Raw genomic sequence first — 13,410 nt, 5'->3', positions numbered from 1 at the left:
CACACTAATCGGGACTTAACTGTGTTACCTTGATAGTCACCTTGCCTCTCTGAGCTGCAGCGTTCCCACTGGAAAACTGGATAAAGTAATATATTTATGACAGGGTTGTTGTGAGGTCTCCTTATGGAAATGTCAGTTATAATTATATCATGGAGTAGGGTAACAGCTTGAGTTCTGGATTTGGAGTAAGGAAGCCTTAGGTTCAAATTTCACTTCTAACTTTATTAGCTCTTTGATTTTAGGAAAGGCATTCAAATTCTCTGTACCTCCAGCACCTCCCTAGGATATATTTACTACTTAAAACTAAAAGCAAGAACTAGCCCTTTGTTGTTTCTAGAGAAGATTCATTTCTCTTATCCCTGCTCCATTCCCAGCCTTCTTGTAAAGGTGGGGCGATGATGTTGTATCTGGGTTAATTTCAGAGATTATCCTCACTAATTGTCATTTACCATCAGAAGTTCACAACTACTTAGCTCCAAGAAGATTTTTATCTTTAGTATTTCCTGTCTCATGATAATTTTCAAAACCAGTTTTAAAAATATGGCCACAGAAGACGAGGTGGAAAGAACCTGTCACATCGACAGCCATATTTTTGGACTTCCAGAGGCAGTGTCAACATTTATCTCTCATTGGTGTCAAAAGACTAGAGATTGTTTTTGGTTCTGTTCTTCAGTGGGATTAGTAAATAAGTGTTGCTCTGGTTAAAGCTGTGGAACGTAGTTTGGGGTGAATCCAAAGTTTTTGGTGTTTTATTTTTATTTTTTTAATATGATCTACTGTCAACATTTTCCTTAAAGCATCAGGTATATGATAGATGACTTTTTAGAAACCACCTTTCAAACATGGCAAATTTAATTAAAAGCTGCCCTTAGCAAGAGTCTACCTAGCAATAGATGGCAAAATTACAGTTGAAATCACTCAGTTCTTAATGCTTTTCCTTTTAACCTGCATGTGACACCCATAGCTAGAAAATTTCATAACAAAGGAATCATTATACACATCAGAACTCAAAAATGAATCTGGGATTTTCCATGTGTGAATTTAAGCCATATGTATGCACTCTTTCAAACTTTAATCTATGAATGTCGTTGGGCAAGTCATGTTTTCGTAGCCAGCCTTCCAGAAGTTCCCCAGAATTAGTATGTAGGGCACCCTAGAACTAAGAACCATAGGTGGATGCACTCACTGGCTTAGCCACACAATTTGTAAGAAGACTGTCTTTTTTTTTGTTGTTTTCAATAATTGAAATTAGCCTATATTGACCATACAAATTTCCCATTTTTTTTTCTATTTTGAAGAATAGATATTGTCATCTGAGAGGGAGCAGTGGGAACTCATATGCAGAGATCCTTTCTCCAGAATAATCTCTTAATTTATTGTTTCTTTTTCTAGGACAAAGTGTCAAATATTCATACTTTCCATCAGGTCATAAAGGACCCTTTTTTTTTCTCCTGAAACTGGTTTTCTTCTTTTTCTTAAAGGAAAAATGGTACTTTATTGTCTGGGACTAATCATTCTTACATAGGATTTAAAAAACACCAGACCAACTTTCTGATGGAAACATCTTCTATAAGTCCATCAATAAATATAGCAAGGTGGATGGTATGACAGCATAATTGGATGAGGGGAAAATCCAATTATGAGATTTAATTTAGTAATTGATGACTATATGTCAGTGAGTTCTGTCCATATCTGTAATGTCCTACTCATCAGTGTCAAGAAGTGTCATCCATGGCATCTTATTATTTCTTGGTTAACAGCATGTCACTCTTTTAGGTGTATTGAGTGTTTGAGGTCAAAGTGGCTTCCAGACAAGATGTCATTGCACATTAGAAACTGTATTAAATTAATTGAAAAATAGATAAACATTGATAATAATAAAACAAGAGAAATGCTAAACAGTAAAAGGTAAATATTTTTAAATGTTACTCAAATAGACTTCCAATAAAACGACATCTTTCAGACAGCTTAATTATTTGCATCATAAAAAACTCTGGTGGTTGAAGATTAAAATATTGATTAAAAAGCTTCAGGTGAATCTCAGTTCAGCCTAAAAAGAACTTTCCATCTTAATAAAATATGCAAAACTTTCTTCTTTAAACAGTACAACTTACTTTGTTAAAAAAAAAAAAAAAGAATCCATCCATCTCTTTAGTTTCTTGAAGGAAACCTGAAATGGGCATTTGGAGACAGAGGTTTCATATAACTCTGTAATGCAGAAGTGAATGCTCTGGGGGCAGTGTCTACAAGAGTTCTAAAGTATTCAGATGAAAAATGAACAATTCAGTTGATCATCAGCATAGTTTTCTACACAACCTAGATAGTTCCACAAACCCAGTATCCTCTTGGGAAAAACCAAACAAAACTAAACATGTAGGCAATAGATTGGGCTTTTTGCTTTCCTTTCCAGATGTTTCATGCAAATCCAGCCTGTACTAAGGGTTAACAAAACACGTTGTATCACCTTCTTGTGTCTGAACTCTTCAGCAGTTTCAATACTCTCAGTCATCACCTTGAAGTTACCTAAAGTTAAGTGGAACAGATGCTATATTTGACTTAAGTCACCATAGTTAATAGCTCCAGGACTTAAGTTGACTTCATACAGTCATGTTTATTTTGCATTGTCAATTATTTTCTGTTGTAAAGCATCAGAGCCAAATGAATTGATGCAATTTTGTGCCTTCAACTCAAATTAAATAGCAATATCACCTGTTATGAACTGCTTGGTCAACGAATGAAAAATATCTCCTGTCTCAGTCTCACCAAGAGGGTTTAAATTAAACAGTAACAGACTTAACGGGAAAGCATGGAATACTAAATAAGGACAGGCAAATAGATTGTTCCAGCCATGTGCTTTCCACAATGAAAATCAGAACTGATTCTGTACTGAGATGATGGAGTCTAAGAACCAGCTATTCAAAACCTCCTCTTCTAGGAGAGCAAAATAGTACTCAGTAGCATGGCATTGTTAACAAAATTCCTTTATCTGAAACTATAATTTAATATTTGTGTATCTAATTTACATGTGACAAGGTATATTCAAAATTAAAGTGCAACTAGAAAACTATTAACCACTGAAAACAATACCAAAATACAACCCAAACATTCTCCAAGGAAACAATAGCTAGAATTTGAATTGGGGAAATACAGCTATGTATATGTATACATATATTACCATATTTGGCTTGTTAAACAATGCATCCATTCTAGTTTGTAAAAGAGTCACTGCTGTAGTTCAATAAAAAAGCTGATCTCTTTAGTTATTTTACAGTGAAAAATGGGTAGATCTTCGTTTGCACATACGTGTATCCATATGTATCCATATGCTTGTGCATTGTGTAGAGATATGTGATCTGCTAGCAAACAACTGAAATTTGGAAAATATTTAAATTGAGTGTGTTCTACCTAAAGTAGTTTGGCCCACCCAATATTTCTTTCTTTTAAACAGAAACTACTTAAAATACTGTGTCCTTTATTAACTGAATGTTTTTTTTTTTCTTATGCGTAATAGTAGACAGTGAAGGAATTGCACTTATTGTAACATTACAGTAAAGTGTTAGCTTGCAGCTCACCCTTGGGAGATCAGGGACTGTCATATTTAGGATAGGTTGTGCATTAGATGCAAAGATGAAAGTGGCTATCAAAATTAAAATGAGAGTTCCTACTTACAGAACAAATAGGGAGGTAACAGAAGAAAACATGCACTACCCCTACTTTTATGTAAAACTAATTTCTTCCAGGAAACATTAACCCACGCTTGACCTTTCACAAAGGGAAAGATTTTGTCCCCTTGACAACACAGTATGTTTGGACTTTTGTATTCAAATTCCAGTTTATTAGCTCATTGTCTCTTGAGTGTGCTGTTCCAGTGTCCTCTCCTTTAGCTGCCCTTGAACCTCTGCAGAATCTGCAATATTACAGTCATGTTTCGGTTTCATTGAACCTCAAAATCTCCCTCAGTTCTGTATAAATTAGGTTCCTTCTATTCATCTTCTTCAGGTTCCTGTGGTAACACTGGCACTTCTTCCTTTAAACAATCACTGAAGAATCTGAGGATTGTGCTGTAAAGGTGATATTTGCTCTTCTCAGATACAATATTATGGCCTTCATCTGGATAGACCTAGAAAAGGAAAAAGAAAATAAAAATGACAGGCTAAGATAGCTAAGTCTCTATTTTTTTCCTACTTTCCAAAATTTTAAAGATCTGTTGTATTGTAGCAATGGAGAATTCTGTCCCATTGACAGGCAGAGATGGAGAGAACACTGGATTTTGAATCAGAAGATTTAGATTCAGGTTCTACCTTTTGACACTTATGTCCCATGAGGTTAGGACAAATAACTTCTCCTCTCCTGAACTTGTTTCTTCACATCTAAAATGGGAATTGTGATAATTATGCTGTGTACCTTATATTGTTACTAAGAGAAGTACTATGTGAACCTTAATGTCCTCTAAAAATGTCAGCTATTATTTGAAAGAACAAAATTCCCTCAAAGCAAGCTTCACTAGACTGAATCACCAGGATGCACAACGATTAACCCTGGAGGCATCAAACATATTTGGTCATTTTTTGCTTGTTTGTTTCTTTGGCTTTCTTATTTTTTAAAGACTTTAGGAACAGACAATGGTGAAGAGTAAAATGAAAATAATGCATAAAATTATAGACTTAGAGACGGAAGGGACTTCAGAGACCATCTAGTCCAACTCCCTCATTTTACAAATGTGGAAACCCAAGTTCAAGTCAGAAGTGACTTGCCCAAGGCCACTTAGATAATAAATGTCATAGGATGGATTCAAACTCAAGACCATTGACTCCAGAGCCAGGGCTATTTTTTTTTTCAAACAGTGCCAGGATGCTCCCTCTTAAACTAGATTATGCCATTGTCTTCCTCTCCCCTCCAACTTTACCCCAAATCTGTGATTTTAGGCTGGTGAGAAAAGGTTGGCAAGAAAGAGAAAAAGCACCAAACCATGTGAAATAACTGGTCCTTTAAATATAAAAGTATCAAAATTCCTGATCCATCATAGTTTAGGATGTCTCCTCCATTGATAGCTCCCTAAATTTTATTGTTCCATGAAAAATATTACTCAATAGAAAAGAAATCCATTCGTTGGGATACAGGTCTGCACAAAGGACTGACTAAAAGGAGCCATGCAGCTCAATGTGGTAACTGGACTTCTTAATGGACTTGGAAGGCCCGAATGGTCCTTATACACTTAAAGGGCTTATTAAACCAGGAGAAATTATAAAAGCCCAGTAATGACCAAAGAAATATCCAAACATCCTTAAAGAGGTAAATATTGTAGTTGGGAAACAATTAAATGAGATCTCATTTAGGAAATTTCACTTATCTATAGTTTTATCTCACCTGCATAGTATAATTCACTCCAGCTTTTATTAAGTGTTTGATTAATTCTGCAGAATGCTGGAAATGGACTTTTGCTGTAAGAGAAAAATATATATATGGATTAGAGACAACATATTTTCCTAGGCACAGTCCTGTATCTTTAGAGATCCTCTGTTCTGTGAACTTGGCTTTTACATGTCCATGTTTACCACATTTAAAATGTATGTTACTTGGATTTTCATGAGATGTCTAGGGGACTGATCTTTGAGCTGTGACTTATAAAAGAAAACAGCTGCTACAGTCATGCCTCTGCAGTCTGTGCCTGGCATACTTGGTGTGATTTTTCATTTCATTTATCATTTACAATTATTCACAACATTTTAAAACCACACTAAAATATTTAACACAGGAAATGTTTGTCTCAGCATTAACAAAGCATATCCAGTCTCCTATTACTTACATAGGATTACTGGAGCTCAGTCTCATTTAGATAATGGCCTCCTGAATTATTATTTTAAATTAAAAAGAATCCCCCATGTTGAGAATGTAGAGTAAACTTTCTATTATTCAGGGACTAAATATTTAGTAGGGATTATCGTGGTTATTCTTATATTTTGTCCCCTTCTGTCTTCAGTTCCTCCTTTTGCCTAAACATTGGGGACGAAATACTGAAGTCAGACACAGTGTGCTACGGGGTACAAATCTAGGCACTGGGATACTTGGTTTCTCTCACTAAATAGCTATCTACACTGCTGCGAGCAATTTTTTTTTGAGGGGGGAAGGCAGGGCAATTGGGGTTAAGTGACTTGCCCAAGGTCACACAGCTAGTAAGCGTGTCCAGTGTCTGAGGTCAGATATGAACTCAGGTCTTCCTGACTCCAGGGGCAGTGCTCTACTCACTGTGCCACCTAGCTGCCCACTACTGCAAGTAATTTTATATCTTTGGACTCCAGTTTTCTCACCTTCAAAATGGTGCTAATAAACCTGCTCTATCAACCTTGCAGAGTGATTAATATGTAGTATAGTAAAGATGAATGCTTTGAAAAATATAAAACACCATTAAAATTGGAAGGATTATCTTTATTTCTAGTATTATTTAATAACTACGTAATATGCTATATAGTTCAATCCAGCAAGCATTTACTAAATGACTACTATCTGTGAGGCACTCTACTAGTTGCTGGAGATTTAAAGGTAAAATAGTCCTTTCCCTCAAGCAGCTTACATTCTATTCGTGGAGGAATAGAAAATGCAACCATATTAATCTTAAGATCCTTGACACCTCTATAATTCTATGATGCGATTAATCATACTGAAACATGATGTAGGTATGCTCAACTCTTTCTCTTTCCCTCTGTGTGGGTGTATGTGTCTCTATCTTGTTATATATATTACATATGTGATATATATATATATATATATATATATATATATATATATATATATATGTATATATATATATATATATATATTCATTCATGCAAGGGTTATTCTACACAATTTCTGATTAATATTATCGGATTATAGTTTAGAGCTGGAAAGGACTTTCAAGGTTATTTAGTCCAATCCATTAATTTTACCACTGTGGAAACGCAGATGCAAAAAGGTCAAGTGATTGGTCTGAGGTAAAGTGATTGAATGAGAATCTGAACTCAGGTTCACAGGCACCAAATGTGGTTCACTTTCCACTTTACTAGTCTGCCTCATGTGGGGAAATATAGGTAAATTAATTTTGAATTGGTAAATTAGGGGAAGAACACTGGGCTGAAAGTCAGTAAGATTGAATTGTGGTCTTATCTCTGATAATATTTAACTGGGCAATCTTGCTCTTCTCTGTATTACTATTCTTCATCTATAGTATGATGGTTAGGCTCATAGGATTATAGATTCACAAGCTGGAAGGAACTATGAAAGCCATTTTACAGATGACCTTAATAAGGCCCAGAGAGGTTAAGTGACTTTGTAAGAATGTTTCATAGGTAGCTAGTAAGTGACAAAGCCTGGGTTGGACCAGTGTCCCAACTCTAAATCCTCAATAGCATTACTCAGGTCTGATCAAATTCTCACATTTTTATTTGAATTGAATTTCCACTTATTCCACGCTGAGATATCAGATGAGAAATGTTTTGAAATGTTGATGTTATTTTAATTCAGTTCAGGCTTCATTCTCTATCTCGTCTCTCTGCTTTTCTTGCTTCCTCTCCCCTCCTTTCTCTCTCCCTCTGTTTTTTCCCCTCTACTCTTTTTTCCTCTCTCCTTCTTCCCCCTACTCTTGCTACTACCATGACCTTGGTCCTTGACCTCCCTTTCTGAACATTTCCAAAGGCCTTTCAATCATTTCCATAGATAAACCTACTTGTATGAAGTTTGTAGCCATAAGGTAGCAGTGGCCAATGCAATACTTACTGTCAGCTGTTCCATGAATTATTAATAAATTTTCTTCTTTTAAGCTGTGAATATTGTGTAGGACACTGGATGCCTATAAAGAAAAATATACATACATACATACATTTATGTATGTATGTATGCAAAATGACTGAATTTTCAATATAAAACCCACCATTTTCTCTCCCTGTTTTCAAATAACTTACTTGGTAAGTACTTTCTTCCTTAGATGGTAAGCCTAGGTACCGTTCAGCAAAAGCTGAAGCTACAGAAAGGGAGACAAGAATGAGAGAATCAGTTAGGATCTATCTCATCTTGGTATCTTCAATCTAAAATTTACTTTTCATTTTCATGCTTTGGTGAATTTGGTTAAATTAGAGTGGCTGAAAACAGTCTCATAACACATAATCATAGAACTCAATTGAGCTGTATTTCATAAGAATTTTATTAAACTTAATATTTCCCATGAGATAACACTGTAAGAGATACTTACCGTACAATTTCATGTCTGTAATTGGTGCAACCACAGATCCACATTTAAAAAATCTTTCATCGGATTTCAAGATCATTGATGCGATATATCCACCATAGCCCTGGGAAACCAAATAATATATTTCATATTTTAATTGCATTTATCATTTTTGAATACTTTCATAAATGTTTCAGAGAATGTCCAAACTGAAAATAACATTGAGAAGTCATATGCTCCATCCCCTATCTTATACCCCCTCTTTCCAAGCAAAAGTTCATCAAACCATTTTGGACAGAGCAATATTTATAATATATTAAAAAGGTTCTCTGATATTGGTATTTTATACCTTGAATATTTTCTAACTAGTTTTTAAAGGCATCTATGTGGTGGTAGACTTTTAGTCATTAAGCTTTTTAGTCTATTTTATTAAATATGTTTCTATATATTTCAGCAGGGATAGCAAATTTCTTTCTGCTCTAGGGGTTGGCTTTGATTTTAGGAAGTAGCCAAAAGGTTTCCAAACACTCATCTGCTGACTACTATGACTGGCAAATTGGGAGAAGGCAATTTGGAGTAAAAAAGAAGGAATTGTGAAGATTTAAATGATGTGGCTTCCTTCTTCAAATAGCATATAAGCTGTCTTTGAAGGTCATTCCCAGAGAACTCTTCTAGGGCTCTGAACAATGGCATACAGCCTCACTGTAATATTTCAGGGAATTCATTATTTGCCCTAATCTGGTTCTAGCTATATGGTCAAATAAGGCAAAACTTGATTTAAAAAATGCAGATTTGGTTTAGATATGAGTTTTGGCAAGTTTTTTTTAACATCTACATCATTGCTTTACATCTCACATTTCACTTTTGGATTTTTAAAAATGTGGATACATATAATTTTATGGAATAGAGTATATTAGCATTTATAGATACTAAAGCTACCAAACTGGAATTTTTGTTATAGTTTCTTAGCTACAATAAATCAAGTACAAATATTTGGACTTCAAAATACTGCCTTTATTTACTTTAATCTTGGCAAAAGAACTCCTTTTTAAAATGAGGTAATAGAGAGAGGACTGAAAACAAAAACACTTTAAAATGTATGTCTTTCCTATGGTTGATTTTATTTTCTTCAATTGATTAGATTTTGTGAATATATAAAATTAGAGCACTTGGGACCTAAACTTAGGAAACTGACTAGAATAAGGGGCCAAACTCTAGTTTCTAAATTCAAATTTAAATTTTCAAAAAAGTCTGTCTCTTGGTTGTGATGAAGTTGTACTGGCCATTTGGACAATTGCCCAAACAACAGCTATGCATGTATAGCTGATTTAATTACCTTTGTCCATTATACTTTGATGGACTAATGATTTCATTGGTGAAGGTATTCCCTCCGGTGGTGCATATTACAACTCCTCCACACCTATCATCATGAATGTCACTTGTCTATGCCCTATTCTCCACCCAATGAATCTTTCATAAAAGAAATACTCAAAGCATTAGATAGTCTTATTATAGATCAATTAATAAGAATCTCTTCTGAACATTAAGAGAAAAAAATCATGGACCCCTCTGATATAAGTAATTGTTCTGTTGGCAGACTTCAATTTGGGGGAAAATGTGACAGAGCTACTATAAATTCTACGACATTTTAAAATGGATTTTTATTAGCTATACCATTTATATAGACTTGAAAATTACTAGCAAACATGTTTAGTACACATATTAGTCCAGGAAAGGTATATTTACTTATTTATGAATTTGAATGTGGATTAAAAGACGCTCCTTGCCTCCACCTCAAAGAATCACTAGCTTCCTGTAAATCATAACGAAGGTACAATCTCCTACATGAAGCCTTTTTTAATTTCCCACCCCCACCCCCACCCCCACCCCCACCAAAACTGCCACCAGTTTTGAGTACTCTTCCTCTTGAAATTAAATTTCTATTACTTAACATTTACTCATCTGTAAACATTTTATTTACCATAGAAATTAAGCCACTTGAGGACAAGGACTATTTCATTTCTGTTCATGCAATCTTTAAGTTGGAACATCTGCAAAGCTTCACTCTATGTAAAGAATACCTTTTCTGTTTGAATTTCATTTAGCAATTCTGTGACAGTGTTGACCAACATTTTCAAGCGGTCATCCTTTTCAAGTTTGGCTCATAGGCCATCTCCTACAATACATCTTTCCTAAGTCCCAAGGTATTCACGCTCTCTTGATTCTCAAACTACTAAGTATTTACTTTTCTCTGTAGATACTGTAGCTCTCAGAAGAATGTTAGCTCCTAGGTAGATTATACTGTTGTTTTGTCTTTGCATCACCAGCATAGCAAGCTCTTACAAAGAGTAGGGGCAAAATAAATAAATCCTTGTTAAATTATATTAAGTGAAATTGTTTCATGCCTTACTTGATATCAATAATATAAAAATCATTTAACATAATTATCTCTGTGATGGCCTCTCTCAAGTAATCATGGGTGATCTTAACATAGGTGAAGGAAACATGTTATTGTAGAAGAGATTTCATGGCTTTATTTTACTCAGCTGAATCAAATATTATTATTTTTTAAAGCCAACAGACAACATACAGTGAAACACTGTGTTCTTGTGCATGTTTCAGTGATGTGTGACTATGAATACATGGTCTTATTTAAGTTTATGAGGTGATTGAAATAAGCAAATATAATCAGACTATTTTGACAATGCAGAAGCTCTGCTGTTTGCTCACTGATCAGACTGGATTGATAGAAAAATTTGATAAGTTATTTTCTAGACAGTCAGCCAGAGATTTCTTCATAAAAACAGTTTGCTCAACTGTAAGAACTGGCCCAACATTCACATCAATGATCCTTCACTGTCTCTGTGAATTAGATTCTTAGAAACTTCAATTTTCCCGCTAAGCCACACTAGAAATGTTCATACTGATTGCCCCATCTTCATAAACTTTGCAATTGTTTTATCAATGAATTATTATGCCTGTAAAAGTTTGGACAGAATGGTTCCCTTTTATATCACCTTGTTATAAACAAGACTGAAGACATCAATTCATTATATACTCTGCTCACTCAATTCAACAAAATATCTTTAATGGAGAGAGGACTAAATTACCCAAGTAACCTGAGATAAGGCCATTTTTGACATATGCTATTAAGTCACTCCACTTTTATGAGATTCAGTTTCCTCATCTCTAGAATGAGAAAACCACTACTCGTACTACCTACTTGATAACACTGTTTTGAGAAAAGTACTTTATAATCTCTAAAATCCCGTATAAAGCTCTACAACTGTGAATTTTAATTATGGCCTGATATTTATTCAGCCCTATGTTAGGTTCTGTAGTGGCTGTTTGATTGAACCTCTCTCAGGTGTACCTGGTGAGTAGAGTCCATTCAGCAAGTATTTATTAAGAATCTCTGAAATGCCAGGAACTGTGCTAAGGACTTTGGATACAAAGAAAAACAATGAAAGAAGCAACAAAACGAAACAATTAAAACATTCTCTGCTTGCAAGGACCTCACAGCTACCAAAAGTATCTACTGATAAATTTATTATTAGTAAGGTATAAAAATATTATATTATTTATAATATTTCTAAGAATACAGGCAATATTCAATACATAGTTCTTAAAATAACTAAAATGTTCCCTGGAATTCTTGAGTTCTTTAAAGCTTACTTTACATGCCACTTTCTATAAGAGGCCTTTCTTGAATGTATCAGCTTTAGTACTATTCCCCCACCCCCATTACTCCATCTTTATTTAGTGTTCATTTATGTATATAATAGTTTCTACCAATAGAATGTGAGCTCCTTGAAGGTAGAGAATTTTTCATTTTTGCCTTTGTGTACCATGTCTAGCAAATCTAGGGCTACATAACAGGTGCTTAAAAATACTTATTCATTTAAAAACAGCATTTCAAATCTAATCAAAGTACTATTCAGAAGCTTATAACCACATGGAACACAATACTTCTACTCCCTCCCTCCCTAATTAGTAAAAGAAATTTCTTAACTCTTCTGTGTTTTACATGACTAACTAATTAAGAAGAAAAAATAAAAGGACACCTTTTACTTTTCTCTCTTGTCCTCTGTAATGGCAAACAAAGTGGGACTTTTTGTTGTCTTTTGTTTTGGAGTGCTTCTTAGCACTAAGACAATCAAGTGCCTTTGATTGAGTCTTGCCTTTGTTTGTAGGAAGGCCCACACCCTTTTGCTAGTTAGGTCATTAGAGGTGTGAAGCCCTCAAGAGATATGAAGTGCTCTGACCCTGAAGAAGTATATATATATACTCTGAAGTTAGCATTTTGTTTGGGGCTCACTCATTGGAAGAGTGTTGGTGTGGACACTCTGGGTAGCTGTTAAGGGCTCCGCTCCCCGCCCCGGCCCCAGCTTTGAAAACTCAGATGTTGGTGCCTTTCTCCCTCTTTGTTAACTCTGTATGTTATGCTATGGTCAGACAGTTAGAAGCTTGTCTGTTGATTTGTGTTATTTGCTCTGTTTATATTTTCTCTGTTTATAATTTCTGTTTGTATTTGCTCTGAAGCTCAGAATGCTGGCTTTTTCCCCTGAACTAAGTGAATGATATATGTATGTTTAATTAAAGTGAGACTGTAAACCCCTTAAAGTTGCTTTCCTTAGAAAAGCAGATCAAAGAACGTGTGCTAGCAGCCCTCCTATGTGCTGGTATTATTGGCCTTAACACAGCCACAGTAGCCACAATTAACACTGTTGTTACATCTTCTTATGGATACCAAATACTGGTTTCTTTTTGCGGCTTCAGTATCCTTGCCCATTCTGTAGTTTATGATACTGTTTGATCAATGTCTTCACTAACTTTCCTGGCACTCTATTATCCTTATTTGCCTCCTCTCTCTAAAATAACATAGTGTAGTAAAAACAATGTTGAACTTGTCAGGAGACACTGTGAGAACAATGGAACAGTCACTCAATCAAAGATTCTTAATCTCTTAGATCAAAGATTCTTTTCTCTCTCTTTTTTTTTTTTGTTTTTCTTTTGGCAGGGCAATTGGGTTTAAGTGACTTGCCCAAGGTCATACAGCTAGTACATGTATCAAGTATCTGAGGCTGGATTTGAACTCAGGTCCTCCTGACTCCAGGGCCAGTGCTCTACGTACTGTGCCACCTAGCTGCCCCCAGATCAAAGATTCTTAACCACTCAGACTCTTCATTTCCTCGTCTTTATGTGGTTAA

The 13,410-nt window shown here is 35.1% G+C and overlaps 1 protein-coding gene across 1 annotated transcript in view; it reads right to left on the bottom strand.

Annotated features, from left to right (window-relative positions):
• Positions 1-2,000: 2,000 nt before the first annotated feature.
• Positions 2,001-13,410, bottom strand: part of DPP10 (dipeptidyl peptidase like 10) — a 97,298-nt gene continuing 85,888 nt past the window's right edge. The window contains exons 15-19 of the mRNA XM_036745895.1: positions 8,225-8,324; positions 7,938-7,996; positions 7,753-7,825; positions 5,368-5,441; positions 2,001-4,120 (exon numbers count right to left, since the gene is read on the bottom strand). Coding sequence (XP_036601790.1) covers positions 3,983-4,120; positions 5,368-5,441; positions 7,753-7,825; positions 7,938-7,996; positions 8,225-8,324 — 444 coding nt within the window. The 3' untranslated portion in view covers positions 2,001-3,982. The remainder of the gene's footprint in view (positions 4,121-5,367; positions 5,442-7,752; positions 7,826-7,937; positions 7,997-8,224; positions 8,325-13,410) is intronic.

The sequence above is a fragment of the Trichosurus vulpecula genome, chromosome 2, assembly GCF_011100635.1.
Source record: "Trichosurus vulpecula isolate mTriVul1 chromosome 2, mTriVul1.pri, whole genome shotgun sequence".
In the NCBI taxonomy this organism is placed as follows: domain Eukaryota; kingdom Metazoa; phylum Chordata; class Mammalia; order Diprotodontia; family Phalangeridae; genus Trichosurus; species Trichosurus vulpecula.
This window is presented reverse-complemented; position numbering and strand designations above follow the sequence as displayed.